Raw genomic sequence first — 17,723 nt, 5'->3', positions numbered from 1 at the left:
ATGGTGGCGAACCCTGCTGTACTCTTCCACCACAACTTTCACTCACTCTTACTTCCTGTTTCTGTTGTGCCTGTAATTCAAAGGGTCAGCCTTGTCACACTGTGTCACGCAGAATATCCCCGAGAACTACGTTAAGGGTACACGTGTCTGTGGAGTGCTCAGCCACTTGCACGTTAATTTCACAAGCAGGCTGTTCCGTTGATCGGATCAATTGGAACCCTCGACGTCGTGCCAACAACTTTTTACGTCTGCTATTTTAGTATGAGGGGAGGGGTGTTTATTATTATTATTTTTTTTTTTTTGAAAAATTGAAATTTGACAAAAATTTTTTTAGAATCATAATCTCCGTATTTTTCAACGTACTAGGCCAAACAATTTCTTTAAAAAATGTGAAAAATTGGCGGGAGTGGTTAAAATTTTGAAATGCCGATTTTTTGGGGCAGATATGGAATCTCCGCAGTCGAAAAGATGGGTTTAAAAAACAAAAGCAAAAAAATAACTGAAAACTGGATCTGATTGATAAAGTACGAATCTGGACGAGCATTTATTTTATTTTATTTTATTACCATGAAAAATAAACTCAGAAATGGATCAATTCTGATTTCGAAACGTATTTACTCACGACGAACAGCGTTGAATGGTACTTCCGGAAAAAGGTCACTTCCTGACAAGTACATAAACCAAGAAGTGAGAACAGAGCTAACACTGATTTTGGAGTCTCATATTTAATAAACTGGTGTGATGTACGCGTGAAGTATTTTTGTAAATAAACTTCCTTAATAGACTGATGTAGATTTTATGAATAAAGCTGTAAAAGACAAGACCGTGATTGCGTAACTTTTAATTATGCTGGCTTTACCTCCTCAATTTAACTCGGTGATGCTCAGGAGTATTTTTTGATGAATGAAAAGTTTTCATGTTTCCAATACGTTAACATCGAAAAAAAATTCTGATTTAATACCGAAAACAGTTTTCAACTTCTTCGATGGACTCCCTATACATATTTTGTTTCCACTTATTCAGATCTGCTATAAGTTTATTTAAGGAATGATACAAATTTTTTCACCAGTTGGAATTAGCAAATAATGTTTGAGTTAACGACAAACCACCAGTTGAAGCATAGACTGTTGACGTTTTAAACTTGCCCGAAATCATCAAATTCAGTTTTTTACCTTTAATTTCTTTTCCTCTTACTGTTTTTTATTTTGTTATAGTGGTAAAAATTAAAAAACCAAAATATAAGAAAACAATTTGGAGAAATGAAAATGTATCATAAATGAGAATTTAAATTTGATCATTTAGAACGTAGAGCTTGACATAAACTGCCATACAATCAATTTGAGATAATTGTTTTCTTACGAAACATTTATTTCCTGCAAGGAAAGGCTTAGTTTAACAATTAACTAAATAGGTCGACATTTGTATGATATAATCTTCAACCATTAAAAAGAGTTTTAAAGTATACAATTTACTAAACGTAGATGCATGCTGCCCTTTGAAGTTGCACATAAACTGGGTAGGAAACTTTGCTTTATACTAGATTATTGTCTAACTAAACAGCGCTAATACTAATATTTTACAGCCTTTAAGTGAATCGTGATTGTTATAGTGAATTTGAAAGGTCAAATGGAAAATTCTCAGCTCTGTATTAATGTATGATCTTATCTAGCATATGATATCAATGGTTGGTGACTGCCTATATGATTTCAGTTTTGAGAAAGAAATGTATTTTGGTGTATAATATAAAACCTTATAGAATGGTAATAAGTGGATATGGCGTTGTCCCTCAATTCCCTGAATATTTTTGTGATGTTTCTATAGAAACATTTGTTAAAATAACCATTTCAAAGTCTCTACAAACTAAAATTAACGTATTTTGTAATAAATAAGTTTTAATAAATTTTGTGTGCACACTAGTTTTCTTAACATGATACATCGATATTATACACTTGTAGAGTTTGGTCATGTAAAAAAGATAGTCACTGCATAGTTAACTCCCTTAGCGTACACGCTTCAGTTACAATCAATTGATGAAATTATTCCTTTGGGATAATAAAACAATAAAAAAAAAATACAAATCAAATCTGTATCTCATTTGACCGATTTTTCAAAGTTCTCAGAAAATATAATTCATTTTAAAATAACAATAGAGTAGGTATTTCTAGAAAGTTCCAATTTTAGCAATATTTAGTACATGCAAAAATAACATCTACGCTGATCGTCACAATCCACTGCATTTCTATTTACTATACATAAGCAACGATTAACTAAAGTGTTTTAAAATTTCCTTCTGAAAATATCAGGTGAGTCATTTCTTATACAAATAATGATGGCAATTTGTTTAAGGAAACTATTTTTGCTTGGATGAATTTTGTTTTTATTTGTGACCGTATATATCGATGCCATTTGAAAACAACTTTTACTTCTTAAAAGTAGCGAGTTAGCTGTGATTAAAAAGACGTATTGTGATTTTTATTGCTATTATTGTTGTAAAATATCAATGGGAGGTATGACATTTAAAACATTAAAATTCGTGTGATAAAAAAAGTAATTGATCCGAATTTCACCGAAACCTCTACATACTGTATTAGCATATCATCGTCATTTGTATAAACTACTGTTTCAATTCATGAGTTCTTTTTATGTTACATTTTTCACAAAATTCTGCAAAATCTAGTCAAACCAAAAGAAAGCGCGTTCTTTTCAAATAATCAAAAGAAGGCTTTAATCTATAAACTCGCATGGGCCAAAGTGTTGTTATGCAGTAGTTCAAAATTGGCTCCTGTACAATATATATCTTTAAACGGAGACAATTTACATTAATTTATTACTCTCTTGACTTGGCAAGAAGATATTGGTACTACACGGTACTTGTCAGAGACTTCAAGATCCTAGTTTGTATAAGTTAAATGCTAAACTATCTAAAAATTGTTCGGCATTCTTTCGAAGAAATGACAGATAAAATATCTATTTCGAAAGAATGCCAGTTGGGCAATTGTTTTTATTCTAGAGGGTAAACAAATACAGAAGTAATTAAATTCAAATGTAAAATAAAAAAGATTTTCTTATCGAGCTGCCTGCAAAGATTTAAGGTGAGAAAGATCGTGACTGCAAATCAGGATGAAGAATTTTGTGGGGTTACCGTTCTTATGAATAAAATAATGCTGGGGGATGTATAACTACTGTGAAGAGATAATGAAATCTTGCTTTAGAATATATCTCATTGTAAAGTAGTTGAAATGTTATACGAATGAAAACAGAGAATTTTAACTCTTTAAAACCGAGAAAATAATTATATTTTTTCTCTGGTAATTGATATACTAATCTCATACAAAAGTATAAAAGGAAGTTGTTATTCATCACTAAGGTAATTGTGCAAGATAGATTTTTAATTTTCAGAGTCGTGTTAAAAAGTTTACATTATGTCTGTAGACCCAAAACGTTGTACTCAGGAAAAAAATCTGAATCAAATTTATTTTTGTATGTTTTCAATAAATTTTTATTTCTTTGAAGGGTAAAATAATGGGGCGGTTCAAGAAATACCATAATGAAACTGAAAAGCAAGAAGCCAAAAAACTGCGTGAAAGAGAAAGACGTGCAAATGAAACAAATGATGAGAGACTTGAGAGACTACGAAAGCTGTCTTTAAATGCACAGAAGAGACGAGCTGAAGAAACAGCAGAAGAGAGAAAACAGAGGCTTAGAAGATTGTCTCAGAATGAATTGAAAAGAAGGACCAAAGAAACAAAAGAGGAAAGATATGAAAGACTTAAGAAACTTGCTCAATATGCAAGGAACAGACGTGCTACAGGGCCAAAGAATCATTATACTCGACAGGGTAAAAAGGCTCAAGAAGAAAAGCAAATTGCTAATGGCTACATTAAAGTCAACCTTTTAAAGTATTATGATGTCCCAAAATTCCATCATCAGGAGCAGATGCAATATAATCCTGGTATTTGTCCCTCTGAATTTTTTCATTTAACTGTGATATCTAGTTTAATTTCTGTACATATTTAAGCATTTATATGTTTGACTCTCATAACTGATGTTAATATTTTGTACAATTAGTTGCTGCCCATTGTGCTTAGATAATTTGAACTGTTGCTCACTTTTAAACTAATTTGAATATTCTGATATAATCATAGTCTTTTATATTATTATTGTTATCATTTTGATTTATGTTACTGTTTACAATGTGTGTCATGTGACAACTATCAGAACCTTGTATATACTTCATTCTTCACTCAAATAGTATTTGGGTTTTGAATAAGTCACAGTGCATGCAGGTTTCTTCTTGAGAATTTTTAACTACATCATATGATCTAAACAGCAAATGTTTTGTTTGTTAGATTTTATCATCAGTCTACTTAGTCATTTACACCAAAGGATGTATATACCTTACTGTCTTCTGATAGTGTTGTTTTCAAGTGATTTCCATGACTCTGCATTGTATTCCTGTTTGGATAATTGTTCAATTATTACCTAAGTCATTTTGAAATCTCAACAATATTCTAACACATCTACTATTTTGTCTTTCCTAACCACTTCATATTTTAAAATGATCCTAATTGAGTATTAGAGTTACTTATATTCTATTTCACAGGAAATAATATATCTCTCTTAAAAACATCAAGATTTGATTGTGCCTCAACTCTTCAATTGCATCATACTCATGCTAACAATATGCAAAATCTTAATGAAATGAGTTCATCAAAATGGAAAAGGAAAGCCCCTGAAGCAGCTACAATTCAGATAGAAGATGTAACCCCAGACACAATTTCCAAACAAATAAATTCAAAAGCCTCAAAAACAAGAAGATCAACATCGTAAGTGTTACTCATCTAATTTCTTTCATATTATTGACTTCTTTAGCTCTAATTGATTCTGTATTGGACATCTGATCATCAGAAAATGACCATTTGTTAAAAATTCCTCTATAACCTCTTTAAGAGGCAAAAAAAGGATAAGATAAAATTTTAGAAACTGAAGGAATCTATAATTTTACTGAAACCTAACAAAATCTATAGAAAACATTAACAGCTCTCATCAGTCATTCGTTTGCAACAGCTTTTCTTATTATTCACCAAAACACATTGTTTTTTTTTTGTTTTTTAGCAATAAACATAAGAGAGTGTTGGCTGATCTTAAACAAAAACTTCTTCAGTTGTTTCAAAACTAAAGTGTTGCATTAATATAAAGCTAAAGTATATTCTAGATTCTTTAACCCTCTCAGACCTGGGCCCCTGTATCTAACATGGAGTAGGGCTCCTGAGCAAAAAAAAAAAAAATAGATAGTTGCATATACAACTCAAGAGTAATGATCGCAGGTAAACTAATGGACAAAATCACAAAAAAATTCTGGAGGATAATAATAATAAGCCTTTCTCTCAACTACCATATTTGTTAGACAAACTGATGGATAGAATCAGAAATATTCAGAAGAGTAACAATAACAGGGGAACAATTATGAACATAATTTCTCTTGAGGTTGCTTTTTTACTTCACTTAGACTAAAATTGGCATCCTGATTTCAAAACTACAGTCAATTTTCTTTTATCACGTCAAGTTTTTCTGCTGCTTATTTTCTGAATAAACACAATTGTATTGTTTGTCCATAATAGACTGGTCAGCTGCTTTTATTATTCTATTGATATTTATTTTCTTGAAATCAGCACCCCAGAATTACTAGGAAACATGTCTCCAACAAAACCATGGGCTTACTTCTTAACTATCATATTTGTTCCCTCGACACCAGTTGGATTGTCCAAATTACTCTCATTACCAACATAAGTGTAATCTCTTCATTCAAAGAATATCATCAATAATTTCTTTAACTGCAGAGAGTTTAGGCCTTGCTTGTTTACAAGATGAAGTGTTAGGTTCATCACATGCTTGTTTCATTGCAAAATTCTTTTCTTCTTGATTAAAAACAACATCTATGGGGGACATCACTAACAATGAGTCATAAACACGCTAGACTACAAAGCTGCAACATGATCACTTGTCTAATTTTAGTATTTTATCTTCTTTTTGTACCTGTGTTGTTCATTACCACTTTATTAGCAGTCTGGCAGAGATGATGTTCAAGCTATGCCTGCTATGATGGGAACATGTTGTAACAAGGTTACTTTTACTTTGCACCAATTTGACTAAGTTTCTCTCCACCACCATTGTTGTTTGCTTCATTAGCTTAATTCCCTTATTACATCCCAGCTGTCCATCTTGTACAATCTTAATGAAAAGCAACAGCTTGTGGAACACCTAACCACTCATCTGTACAATATCTTCATCATCATCAATAATTTAATTCCCATTTTCCCATACCTAGGTTAATGACACCTACAGGTGGCAAGCTGGCAGAATCATCAGCATGATGGACAGAATGTTAAGTGGCATTTCTTCCAGCTCTTTACACTCTGAGTTCAAATCCTACCATGGTCAACTTCGTCTTTCATCCCTTCAAGGTCAATAAAATATGATACAAGTCAACTACTGGGGTCAATGTAATTGGTTTGGCCCCTTCCCTCAAACTTGCTGGTCTTGGACCCAGTATCCCATCCAAAAGAATATTGTGAAAGAGCAGCCCACATCACTTTTGCAGGCCTTCCAAGATTAGTGAACTTTATGCTGTTAATATTCCATTTAATCTATTGCAGATTGACACCTGCAAGAAAGAAACGAGTGGGTAGGAAATTCCAAAGGATTCATGTTCTGAGAAGGAAGTATTGGTCATAGTGGTCAATGCAGGGTTGAAGAGGGTGAAGAAAGGAGGGAGAAAAGAATGGATTGGGGATACCTGAATGATGGCTGCTTTGGAATTTGGCAAAGACAAATTAGCTAGTACTAGTGACTCACTAGTATTTGGAGGAAGATCAGTTATGTATCCTAATCTAAATCTAACACATGCAATATGTTACCTTAGTATGTTGATATGTTTTCTTTTCCCATATTATATATCTAACCAATGCTATTTTACATATCTTGTATTTACAGTCATTCAATGACTGATGAAGTCATAGTGTTCCCACAATCAACTGTGCCTCCTGTTCAAGAAAGACGTGTTTTAGTCGTTCCAAATCATCAAACAGCAGTAATGTCCAATCTGTTTTCTCTATGGAAGGCACGGCGCCTCTGTGACTCATACATTAGTAATGGTACCATAAATGTAATGGTATGTATGTTTTAATTCTATTTTATTCACATCTAGGATTATGTATCTCAACTTCCAACATCTAACTAGTATTTTATTTTATCAACTTCAAAAGTATCAAAGACAAAGTTTCAGATTCAGTCCCACTACAGGGCACCTTGGCAAGTCTTTTACTGTAGTCCTATCTTGACCAAAGTCTTGTGATCCAAACAAATCAGTGATGGTATGCTTAGGAATTAGTAAGTATAAACAGTTGTATAATGGAAGAAATTAGAAGTGGCATGTCAGATATGCACCCTACTTCCTTTAGTTTTATTTTTTCCAAAAACTTCTTTAGAATCCTATGTTTTCAACAATCATCATCATCATCATCGTCTGTTGTTCATGCTAGCATGGGTTGGACAGTTTGGCCAGGGCTGATAAGCTGAGGGGCTGCACCAGACTCCAGTCTGATTTGGCATTGTTTCTATAGCTGGATACCCTTCCTAAAGCCAACCACTCCAAGAGTGTAATGGGTGCTTTTACATGCCAGTTGCCTGGCACCAGTAACTACCACGACTACAGTTTCACTTGGTTTGATGGGGCTTCTTCTCAAGTGCAGCATATTGCCGAAGGTCTTGGTCATTTGCCATTGCCTCTGTGAGGCCCAACACCCAGCACGGGTGCTAGTTACATGACAGTAGCATCCGCTACATTGCCTCCATGAGGCCCAACACTCAAAAGAGGCTTTTCAAGTGCCACCAGCACGGATGCTAATGTCACAACACCAGCAATGGTCACGAGGCCTAACATTCAAAAGGTGCTCTTACATGGCACCAGTACAAGTGGCAGTAATATGACAACGACATTGGCCACGACTATGGTTTCACATGGCTTGACAGGTCCTCTCAAGCATGGCATATCACCGAAAGTCTCAGTCTCTAGTCATTGCCTCTGTGAGGCCCAACATTCGACAATAATGCTTCACCACCTCATCCCATGTCTTCCTGGATCTACCTCTACCATAGGTTCCCTCCACAGTTAGAGATCGGCATTTTACGCAGCTGTCCTCGTCCATATGCATCACATGACCATACCAGCACAGTCATCTCTCTTGCACACTACATATGATGCCTCTTGTGCCTAACTTTTTTCTGTTAAACATGCGTACTGACATTGCACATCCAGCAAAGCATACTGGCTTCATTTCTTTCAAGCCTACGCATGTCCTCGGCTGTCACAGCCCATGTTTCACTGCCATGTAACATAGCTGATTGCACACAGACATCATACAGTCTGCCTTTCACTCTGAGGGAGAGGTCCTTTGTTGCCAACAGAAGTAGGAACTCTCTGAACTTTGCCCAGCCTATTCTTATTCTCACAGCTACACTTTCAGAGCATCCACCTCCACTTCTGACTCAGTCACCTAGATAATGGAAGCTATCCACTACCTCTAGCTTACCCCACTGGCATCTTATAGAGTCCTATTTCCTGCACATTTTTAGTGTTTATTGTACCTGTGCACCTTCCACACACAAAAGCTATTTTTCCAGTTAACCTTCCTCTGATATTGCTGCACCTCTTATGTGTCCATAGCTTGCACTGGGTACATCTTGGGGAAGATTACAATTCCTCATCATCAACACTTAAAATTGAGAGGAGCTTTGTAGATATAATTTGATCTGAATAATATTGTTCAGATGAAATGTGCAAATTTTGCAAGAAAGCACTCAGTGAATGTATTGAATTTAGAAACAGGCCACTGACAAATAATTTAGCAAGTTTATTCCATGTGTTTGGCTGTTTGATGACACTCGAAAATATGCACAGCTAAGCTAAGAATTTCTCTTGTTTTTAATCGCCTCATTCATTCAGACCCATCTAACTCGCAACATTACTAACCTTGTTTCTTGGCTACATATATATACATATTTCATACTAATCTTTAAAATAATTCTTTCTTGTTTGCTCTGCTCCCTAAAATGACTCTCTCTTGTTCGTGGTTGTGCCCGCCCCCACCACCAATACTGTGTGCATACACGACAGAGTGTAAATGCCCTGAGAGAAAAGTTGGACGTAAGAAGCATCAAATGTGGTGTGCAAGAGAGATGACTGCACTGGTATGGTTACACATGGATGAGGACAGCTGTGTGAGGAAGTGCCACACCCTAACTGTGGAAGGAGCCTGTGGAAGAGGTAGACCCAAGAAGACATGGGATGAGATGGTGAAGCATGACCTTCGAATTTTAGGCCTCACGGAGGCAATGACAGGAGACTGAGACCTTTGGAGATATGCTGTGATTGAGAAGACCAGGGAACTAAAGTGAGATCGGAGCCACGGCCAATGCCAGTGTTGCATATCCGGCCCATTTAAAAGTACCTTTGATGTGTTGGGCAATATGATATGCTTTAGAAGACCTGTTGAGTCAAGTAAAACCAAAATTGTAGCTGTGGCCAGTGCCCTCTGACTGGCTGTTGTTCTGGTGGCACGTAAAATGCCTCACCCAAGCGTGTTCGATGCCAGTGCCCCTTGACTTGCTCCTGTGCCGGTGGCACATAAAACGCACCATCCGAATGTGATCAATACTAGAGCTGCCTGACTGGCTCCTGTACCAGTGTGATGTAAAAAGCACCCACTACACCCTCAGAGTGGTTGGTGTTAGGATGAGCATCCAGCTGGAGAAACATTGCCAGATCAGATTGGAGCCTGGTGTAGCGGCTGACTTTCCAGACCTCAGTCAAACCGTCTGACCCATGCCAGCATGGAAAATGGACATTAAATGATGATGATGATATGTAACATGCTATTAAACTGTATATTTGCCACATTTATTCTAGGTATTTTTTATATATTTTCAGATTCATAAAATGGTTTTAGGAGCTGTGTCTCCAAAACTACTGCCAGTTCTCCTGCATTCATCAAAAGGTTCATTTCCCAATGTGGTCTTTCCAAGTTCAGTCAGTAAAGAAGGACTTTTAGCATTTGCAGAATACATGTACAGTGGTGTGTTAGATCTGAATGAAGACATTCTAGTCCAACTGAAGACTATTGCTGAAAAATTAGAAATGAAAGATTTTGAAGATCTTTGTTGTGAGGAATTGAACAAAGCTAAGACAAAAGATATTTTATCTGGTGTGGTGGAACCTTTATTGGCAGAACCTTGTTCTTTGTCAGGATTATTCCCTTCCAGAACACAAGGAGATCCTAACGAGGTTCAGAATTCAATGTTTATGAAGTTATTTAGGAATAATTATAGCAATATTAACATGCAAGCTGATGTTTCTGTCACCACAACTTCAGTTTCTGATGTAAGGTCTGCAGAAAATATGGTTACAGACCAGATTGTTGATATCAAGACTGAAGCGGAACCATTAATAGAGCCTGCAACAAAGTACAACTCTCTTCACTTAAAAATAGAACCCTGTAGTCTTGGAGAAAATCAAAATAGTATTCAAGAAGAACTGTGTGTTGATATTAGTAACATTACTACAAATAATAATGATGTTCAGTTAAAGCCTGCTGCCAGTACCACTTCTGGAAAGGTCATCAATAGACACAATGATTTTGGAGTTTCTCATTCAAATAAACATCTGGATTCCCGTGATGTCATCTATATATCTGAAGACACTTGTTTATCGCAGCATTCAGAAGATTGTGATAACGATACTGATGATCAGGATGAAGTACAGCTAATTTCAATAACATCTGTAACAGGCAATATAATTGAAGACAACCTCAGCAATAATTCTGATTTGGTAGAGATCTCAAGTACGCTGCCTACATCAAATTCTAAATCATATCCAGTTAATTTATTTTCTGTGAATGGATATTCAACTCTATAGTGCACAAATGTTCAATTAAATTTCCCAATATATAATATTTGTAATTATTTTTAACTTCAAATTTCAGATTTCATTTTATTATTCAGATTAAAATACTGTTAAAGTAGGTTTCTTACCTAACTGATTTTCACCTTCACAACTTAAATCATCACTATCCCCATCATTATCTCTATTATCATGAATTTTCTTTACCAATATATCTCTGACATCTAACTGGTCTGATAATATAAGTTTTGGAGGATAAACATTCTAACTTTTATTTTTATCAAGAAACTTGTGTAAGACTTACCACTTTTGGCTTAATTGGAGAATTTCACTACTACATCTTTTGAAATACTTAAAAAATTCAAGGAAGTTCTGGTAAATAAGTAAAAAGGATGAAAAAATAGTTATTTTCAGTTGGTTTTTCTTTTACTTTTCAGTGAAATTATCTGTAATTTTTATAGTTGTCACAGTGAATATCAGTTAATTTCTGTCAACAATAATATTGCTAATGAGAACTGTTTCAGTAACTCACATTGCTGAGTTTTAAGGTCAACTGATGAGTTGATGTTTTATGACAGACTCTCTAAACCATAAGCGCTAATCACAAGATTCATCTCTCTGCATAAAAATTTGTTCAAGTCAATGAGGAGGCCTCTATGCATCTTCCTCAGACAAAAAAAGACACTTTTAGTAGTGTGTGAAAGAAATATTGATATGGGAATGGCTGGAATATCTGTAATTATAGGTTTATTTAATCAGGTCTGTTGTGGGTATAAACAGCTCTCTTAAATAGGTTTTTAAGATCAGTTCCTATCAACTGTTCTAAAGATAAAGAATAAATTCATAAAATGTCATATATTTTGGCATTTTTCATTCATGTCACATGAAATTTACAAATTACAAAGCTCATCATATTATACTTATTACACAACGAATACATATTACCACTAAACATATTCAACTAGGAATGGTTTAATAGGTACAAGTTTGCCCCTGTGTCTAAGAAGTTTGCTCCCCAACCATGTGGATTTGTGGATGCCTTGGGAAAGTATCTTCCACTTATAGCTCCAGGCTGACCTAAGCCTTGTCAGTTGATTTGATAAGTGGAAACAGAAGGAAGCCTGTTGTGTGTGTATATATATAGTCACAATGAGGATATTCAAACCTCTTATAGGGATATTTATCCAAGATACACTGGTTTAATATGTCAAATTTTGAAGAGATAATTCTTCACTGAATATATTATATAGAATATTGTAAGATACAAATTAATTTATTAATTAATCAACATATTAACCAACAATTGTTTTGTTTCTCAAATAAGATTAGAATTCATCATGATCATCGTTTACATGCCACTGAAAAAAGGAGTCAGTCAGGCAGCCTGGCATCGATCACGTTTAGATAGTGCTTTTTACATGCCACTGTCACAGAAGCCAGTCAGGGTTACTGGCATCAGCCACATTCAGAGGGTGCTTTTTACATGCTACTGGCACAGGAGCCAGTCAGGGGACACTGGTATCGACCACATTCAGATGATGCATTTTATGTGCCACTGAAACGGCAACCAATCAAGAGGCACTGGCCACAGCTGCGATTTTGGTTTCACATTATGCAATAGGTGTAATTGATTGTCATCATCATTTAATGTCCGTTTTCCATGCTGGCATGGGTTGGACGGTTTGACTGAAGTCTGGAGAACCAGTGGCTGCACCAGGCTCCAATCTAATCTAGCAATGTTTCTACAGCTGGATGCCCTTCCTAATGCCAACCACTCCGAGAGTGTCGTGGGTGCTTTTTACATGTCACCGGCACAGGAGCTAGTCAGGCGGGCCTGGCATCAATCACGTTTGGATAGTGCTTTTTACATGCCACCGGCACGGGAGCCAGTCAAGGAGTACTGGCAACGGCCACATTCGGATGGTGTTTTCTACATGCCACCAGTACGAGAGCCAGTCGGGCAGTTTTGGTATCGATCACATTTGAATGGTGTTTTTTTACATGCCACACGGGAGCCAGTCAGGCGGACCTGGCATCGACCATGTTCAGATGATGCATTTTACATGCCACTGGAACAGGTGCCAGTCAGGGGGCACTGGCCACAGCTACAAATGGTATTATTCATTTCCATTGAGAAAATATGACCTTGTTTGGAAACATGTAAAGTCTGACAACAGAAAGGCACCTGGCCGTAGAAAATCTGACCCCTGCAAGCATAGAAAATGGGGCATTAAAACAATGATGATGACTTCTGAAATTAGATAAGATTATGACTAAGCGAGGAGCCCTTAAAGGCCTTATAATGTTCATAGAATTTATATAGTTTCAATTAATCCCAAATTGCCATTTCATGCAGATTATGAGACCATAGTGGTAAATGAAAATATAATGACTATACAGCAGCCAATATAAAGAATAGCCTGTCTCAAAACTGTATTGGCCTTATAATTTCATTAAAGACCATGTAAGCCAAACAAATAGATGATCTACTTAAGTCTCATTCAGATTCCCAGATTAATAAAGCCATATCCTCTATTTATCAAAATTTTTATCATCGTTATCCACAATAAAGTATTTGTAATGTCAGTTTCAGCAATCATTGTACAAAGAAAGCTATGTTACAAAACACGAATTCTATATAAGAATATATAAACCCCAAATTGTTTTAGTTCAAGGCTAGGAATATATTCAGAAGTAAAATTATATTTGTCACCTGACTGAATGAATATGCTGTCAGCATTGTCATCACTAGAAAGAATGATCAATCACTTGGAAATTAATTGGCAATACACACGTTTTCAAAATAAGATCGAATCTTCCCAGATTAGAATAGAATGCAGGGAAGATTATTAAGCTAAAACAGCTATCAGTTAGGTACAAAACAATTCAAAGATAGAGATTTTCATAAAAAAATTTTTTTTTTTCATAGGCATGAAAAAAACTTTAATGATGTAAATGAAGTTACTATATTATCTAGCAATTGTAAGCGAATAAATAAAGCCACAAACATTTCTAAATTCTAGTTGGGACCTTTTTTCCAGAAAATGGTCTAAAACAAGTAGAGTACACAAAAAGTTCATTTAAAATTTGAGTCCTACGAAGGAAAACGATAATGTTAATGCTGTCGTTATGAAAACAATCAAATGCTGCTTCCGATAAGTCGGCAATGGAGACTTTTGATTGGCTAAAATTACATTAACGATTTGTTACTTTTTAATTACTAATTTCTAGAAAACAAAAGGTGATTTTTTTACAATTAGCATGCAAAACTATATCAGTAGCAATTCTGGTGGTTATTTGTAAAAATTCTTAGAAATTTCCCCTATGTTACGAAATTAAATTTTATCATTTACTAATCAAAGATTGATGAGGAAAACAACACGTTCTCATATGAAATGAGGTAGAACGGATTTGACGAAGGATCGTAGCTTGCTGACTCTTTAAGAAAAAGTCGAGTTTGTAATTTGAGAAGGAAAAAGTGGCAAGCAGTCAAGCGAATGATGATCAGTCGGTGGACTTGTTTGTTTTTCTTGTAATGTTTATAAAGTCCAATATTATGTTTGTATTGTTTAAATGTATGAAAATGCTAGTTTTGTAGTTATAGTAGAAATACGAAACTTTTATTATGAATAAACTCCTGTTCATATATGCACTCACACACACAGTAGGGTACTCATGTACGAACGATTCTTTAAACAAACATTGAATAACGAACGATTTTTCCGAAGAAAATTGAACTCGCTTAACGAGCTAAAATTTGATTAACCAAGCACGAACAGACTATGCACGCATATAAGTGAGTGGTAGAACGTGTACGAACGGTACGCTAAATGAATAAATTGTGAATAACGAACGAGTGGACTACGCACACATATAAGTAGCTGGGAAGGTATATACGAACGGTTCGTTAACGTTCACGTACACAAATTTTCATATTTTATTTAGAAAATAATACTATTTCTCATTTTTAGCTAATTATATAACCATGGATCGACAAAAGCGAATTAGAAAATCAATTACTATAGAAACTAAGAAGGAAATAATACGTAAACATGAAAATGGAGCTAGTGTTAGCAACCTTAGTTTGGAGTATAGAGTGGCAAAATCAACTATCTGCACCATACTGAAAAACAAATGTAAATTAAAAAATGTTCGGGTAGCTAAGGGAATAACCAAGCTTAGTAAATCGCGTAACAATTTTATTGAAGAGATGGAAAATTTACTTTTGGTGTGGATTAAAGAAAAAGAAATTGCTTGTGAAAATATAAGTGAATCGATGATTTGTGTAAAAGCCAAACAATTATTTGATGATCTTGTAGCTAATTCTCCCAGTGGAAATGATACTGCGCTGGATTTCCTTGCTTCAAAGGGCTGGTTTACCAGATTCCGGAAAAGAAATGGATTACATAATGATGTAAAGTGTGATAAGTCTGCTGGTGCAGACCATAAAGTAGCTCGTGAGTACCACTTTTTAAACTTTATGGAGATGAGTGGCTTCGTTTCACAGCAAAATTTGAACTATGATGAAACGGGGCTTTTTTTTTTTAAATAAATTACTATTTAGAAAACCCTAGAGCATTTAAAATCATAAGAACCGCCTTGAGGTTTGGGCAAACCACAAATCACCAGTCATCTTTTCACTGAGTAGTCTGAGGTGTTTTGTCCTACTGTGTCTAAGTACCCTAGGGACAACAATCTTCTCTCAAAGTTCTTTTGGTAATGGATAATGACTCGCCTAAACCTTCTTTAATGTATTGATTGTCAGGACAGTTTAGTTTGTAAAAGTACATTTCTTGCCTGTCATTACATCTTCCATTCTCCAGTTCATGGACCAACAGGTCTTTCTAATTAAAAAAAACAAGTCTATACGAAAGCTCTCTTTAGATCATGTTTTGAAATATATTGACATTACGTCGGTTTACAATCACAAACTAATCACTAGGAAATTGATGAAAGTAATCCGTACTGAAATTTAAAAAAAAAAAAGTTTCCAGGGCGAATCGTAATCTCCGTTTTAAAAAGGTGTTGGGGAATAACCAGTGCATCCAGAAAGACATTGCCGAATAATATCAAATTTCCACTTCAATACCGAGAGTATGCCGAGATATTTACTTCCCAGCAAATGGCATCAGCGATAGGATCTGGATCGTGCTGATAAAGTCTGTGAGTTTGCTCTTTTCTCAAAATTTATAGGCATAACTACAGATTCCGGTAAATTTTCAGATTAACACCCGCACAATTTTCTCTAGGGGGTTAGGGTTAGGGACGGAATTCCCACCCTAACACCCTAGTGAAAATCGTGCGGGTGTTAATCTGAAAATTTACCCAGATTCCTACCCCCTCCCGATTTTTGATGATCATAACTTTCAGAAAAATGGATATTTTTTAATGAAATTTTCTACGAATATGTGTTATATCATGTAGATTCCGAATATACAAAACTTGGGGGAGGGGAGTGTTTTAGGAGGGGGTAGGTGGGGAATTTCGGAAAATTCACCGGCGTCCAATTCAATTCGTCTTAACTTTTAAGAAAATTGATATTTTTTAATGAAATTTTCTACAAATATACCTCGGACTATGTAGATTCCCAGAACATAGGAATTTTGGGGAAAAACAATTGGGGTTACTTTCGAGGATTGTTCCCCACTCGGGGGTGTTTTGGAACAAGTCGTCCATATTTGTTTCAGTTTCTCCGTTTTGTGCGTTTGTGCATCCGTAGATTTCTACTGAAGCAGCAGGCAATGCTGCTCTCACCAGAAAACTAGTTATGCTAAATATTTCAGCTAAAGGTCTAAACGTTTCTAGCTGAAAGACATTGAATAGAATAATTCCCCGTTTGAACTTTTTTAATCTAATATATAAAATAGAGATGTCTGTGTATTCGCTTTTCACGTGAAATCGACTTCACCAAATGCTTCCATACTTGTGATGCATGGAGAATTTGACCTCGGATAAATGTTAGGCTCTTCATTTGATTTTTTTTTATTAAAAATAAATAATATTGTTTTATATTTAAGATTCACTTCTTTAAAAAGGTTCCTTAATGTCAACATCCGGTATTGACGTAACAACGGCAAAAAGCTTCGCTCTCTATTTTGACGTTTTTGTACCAAATGCTTACATACTTGTGATGAAATGTCAACTTCCGGTATTGACGTAGGAAACATATCTCTATCTATATCTCTCAATCCATCTCTCTCTATCTATCTCTACGCCATAGTTTTTTTTTTCACTTTTGTTCTCACTAAAAGATTACGTTTTCAATCGCTATTTACAAACAAACGACAAATTACTGACAGAAAGACGTTCACATTTACTGATGTAAGTAATTTACTAACAGAAGTACGGTTTTGTGTTTTCCTGTTGCTGAGGTTTCTTTTTTTTCTTCTGGTACCTTCGATACTGGCTCTTTGGTTCACTGAGTGACAAATTTCGCTTCAACCTGTACAATACTTTATTTTTCGTTAAAAATTCTTATTGACTTTCTGCCTGTCGTATTAAGAAACATAATTTCCGTTACCAAGTTAGTTTCATTGTTTACTATCTTCTGCACTCGTGTATTTCTGTATACGTATATAACCATGCCTAGAAGGAAAATGTCAAATTTGTCTATAAAATCAAGGTCAGCCAAAAGAACGTCTCTGTCCAGAAAAAGAGAGACAGCTGCAGAAAGGGAAGCACACCAAGAAAAGAACAGACTGTGCACTACAAAAGCCAGAGCATCTGAAAGTGATGAACAGAGGTATGCACGACTGACAAGGAATAA

At 35.3% G+C, this 17,723-nt stretch overlaps 2 protein-coding genes across 5 annotated transcripts in view; both read left to right on the top strand.

The window, feature by feature from the left end:
- Positions 1–626: 626 nt before the first annotated feature.
- On the top strand, positions 627–11,370 carry LOC106872009 (uncharacterized). 4 transcript variants are annotated; one of them, XM_014918819.2, is made up of 5 exons: positions 627–1,516; positions 3,514–3,952; positions 4,604–4,826; positions 6,994–7,171; positions 9,989–11,370. In XM_014918819.2, exons 2-5 carry the CDS (start codon positions 3,523–3,525, stop codon positions 10,970–10,972), a joined length of 1,815 nt encoding a protein of 604 aa, XP_014774305.1. In that variant the 5' UTR covers positions 627–1,516; positions 3,514–3,522; the 3' UTR covers positions 10,973–11,370. The 4 variants fall into 4 exon arrangements, with proteins under 4 accessions (XP_014774305.1, XP_014774303.1, XP_014774307.1 ...); XM_014918817.2 differs by having other exon boundaries at positions 629–2,303; XM_014918821.2 differs by lacking the exon at positions 627–1,516 and adding an exon at positions 2,333–3,092.
- Positions 11,371–14,605: 3,235 nt separating this feature from the next.
- The window catches only part of LOC106872008 (uncharacterized), a 17,868-nt gene continuing 14,750 nt past the window's right edge, over positions 14,606–17,723 (top strand). The window contains exon 1 of the mRNA XM_014918815.2: positions 14,606–15,414. Within this exon, the coding sequence (XP_014774301.1) occupies positions 14,943–15,414 (472 nt within the window). The 5' untranslated portion in view covers positions 14,606–14,942. The remainder of the gene's footprint in view (positions 15,415–17,723) is intronic.

Source organism: Octopus bimaculoides, chromosome 3, assembly GCF_001194135.2.
Source record: "Octopus bimaculoides isolate UCB-OBI-ISO-001 chromosome 3, ASM119413v2, whole genome shotgun sequence".
Lineage (NCBI taxonomy): Eukaryota > Metazoa > Mollusca > Cephalopoda > Octopoda > Octopodidae > Octopus > Octopus bimaculoides.
The sequence above is the reverse complement of the archived record's forward strand: the minus strand, read 5'-3'. Positions and strand labels throughout refer to the sequence as shown.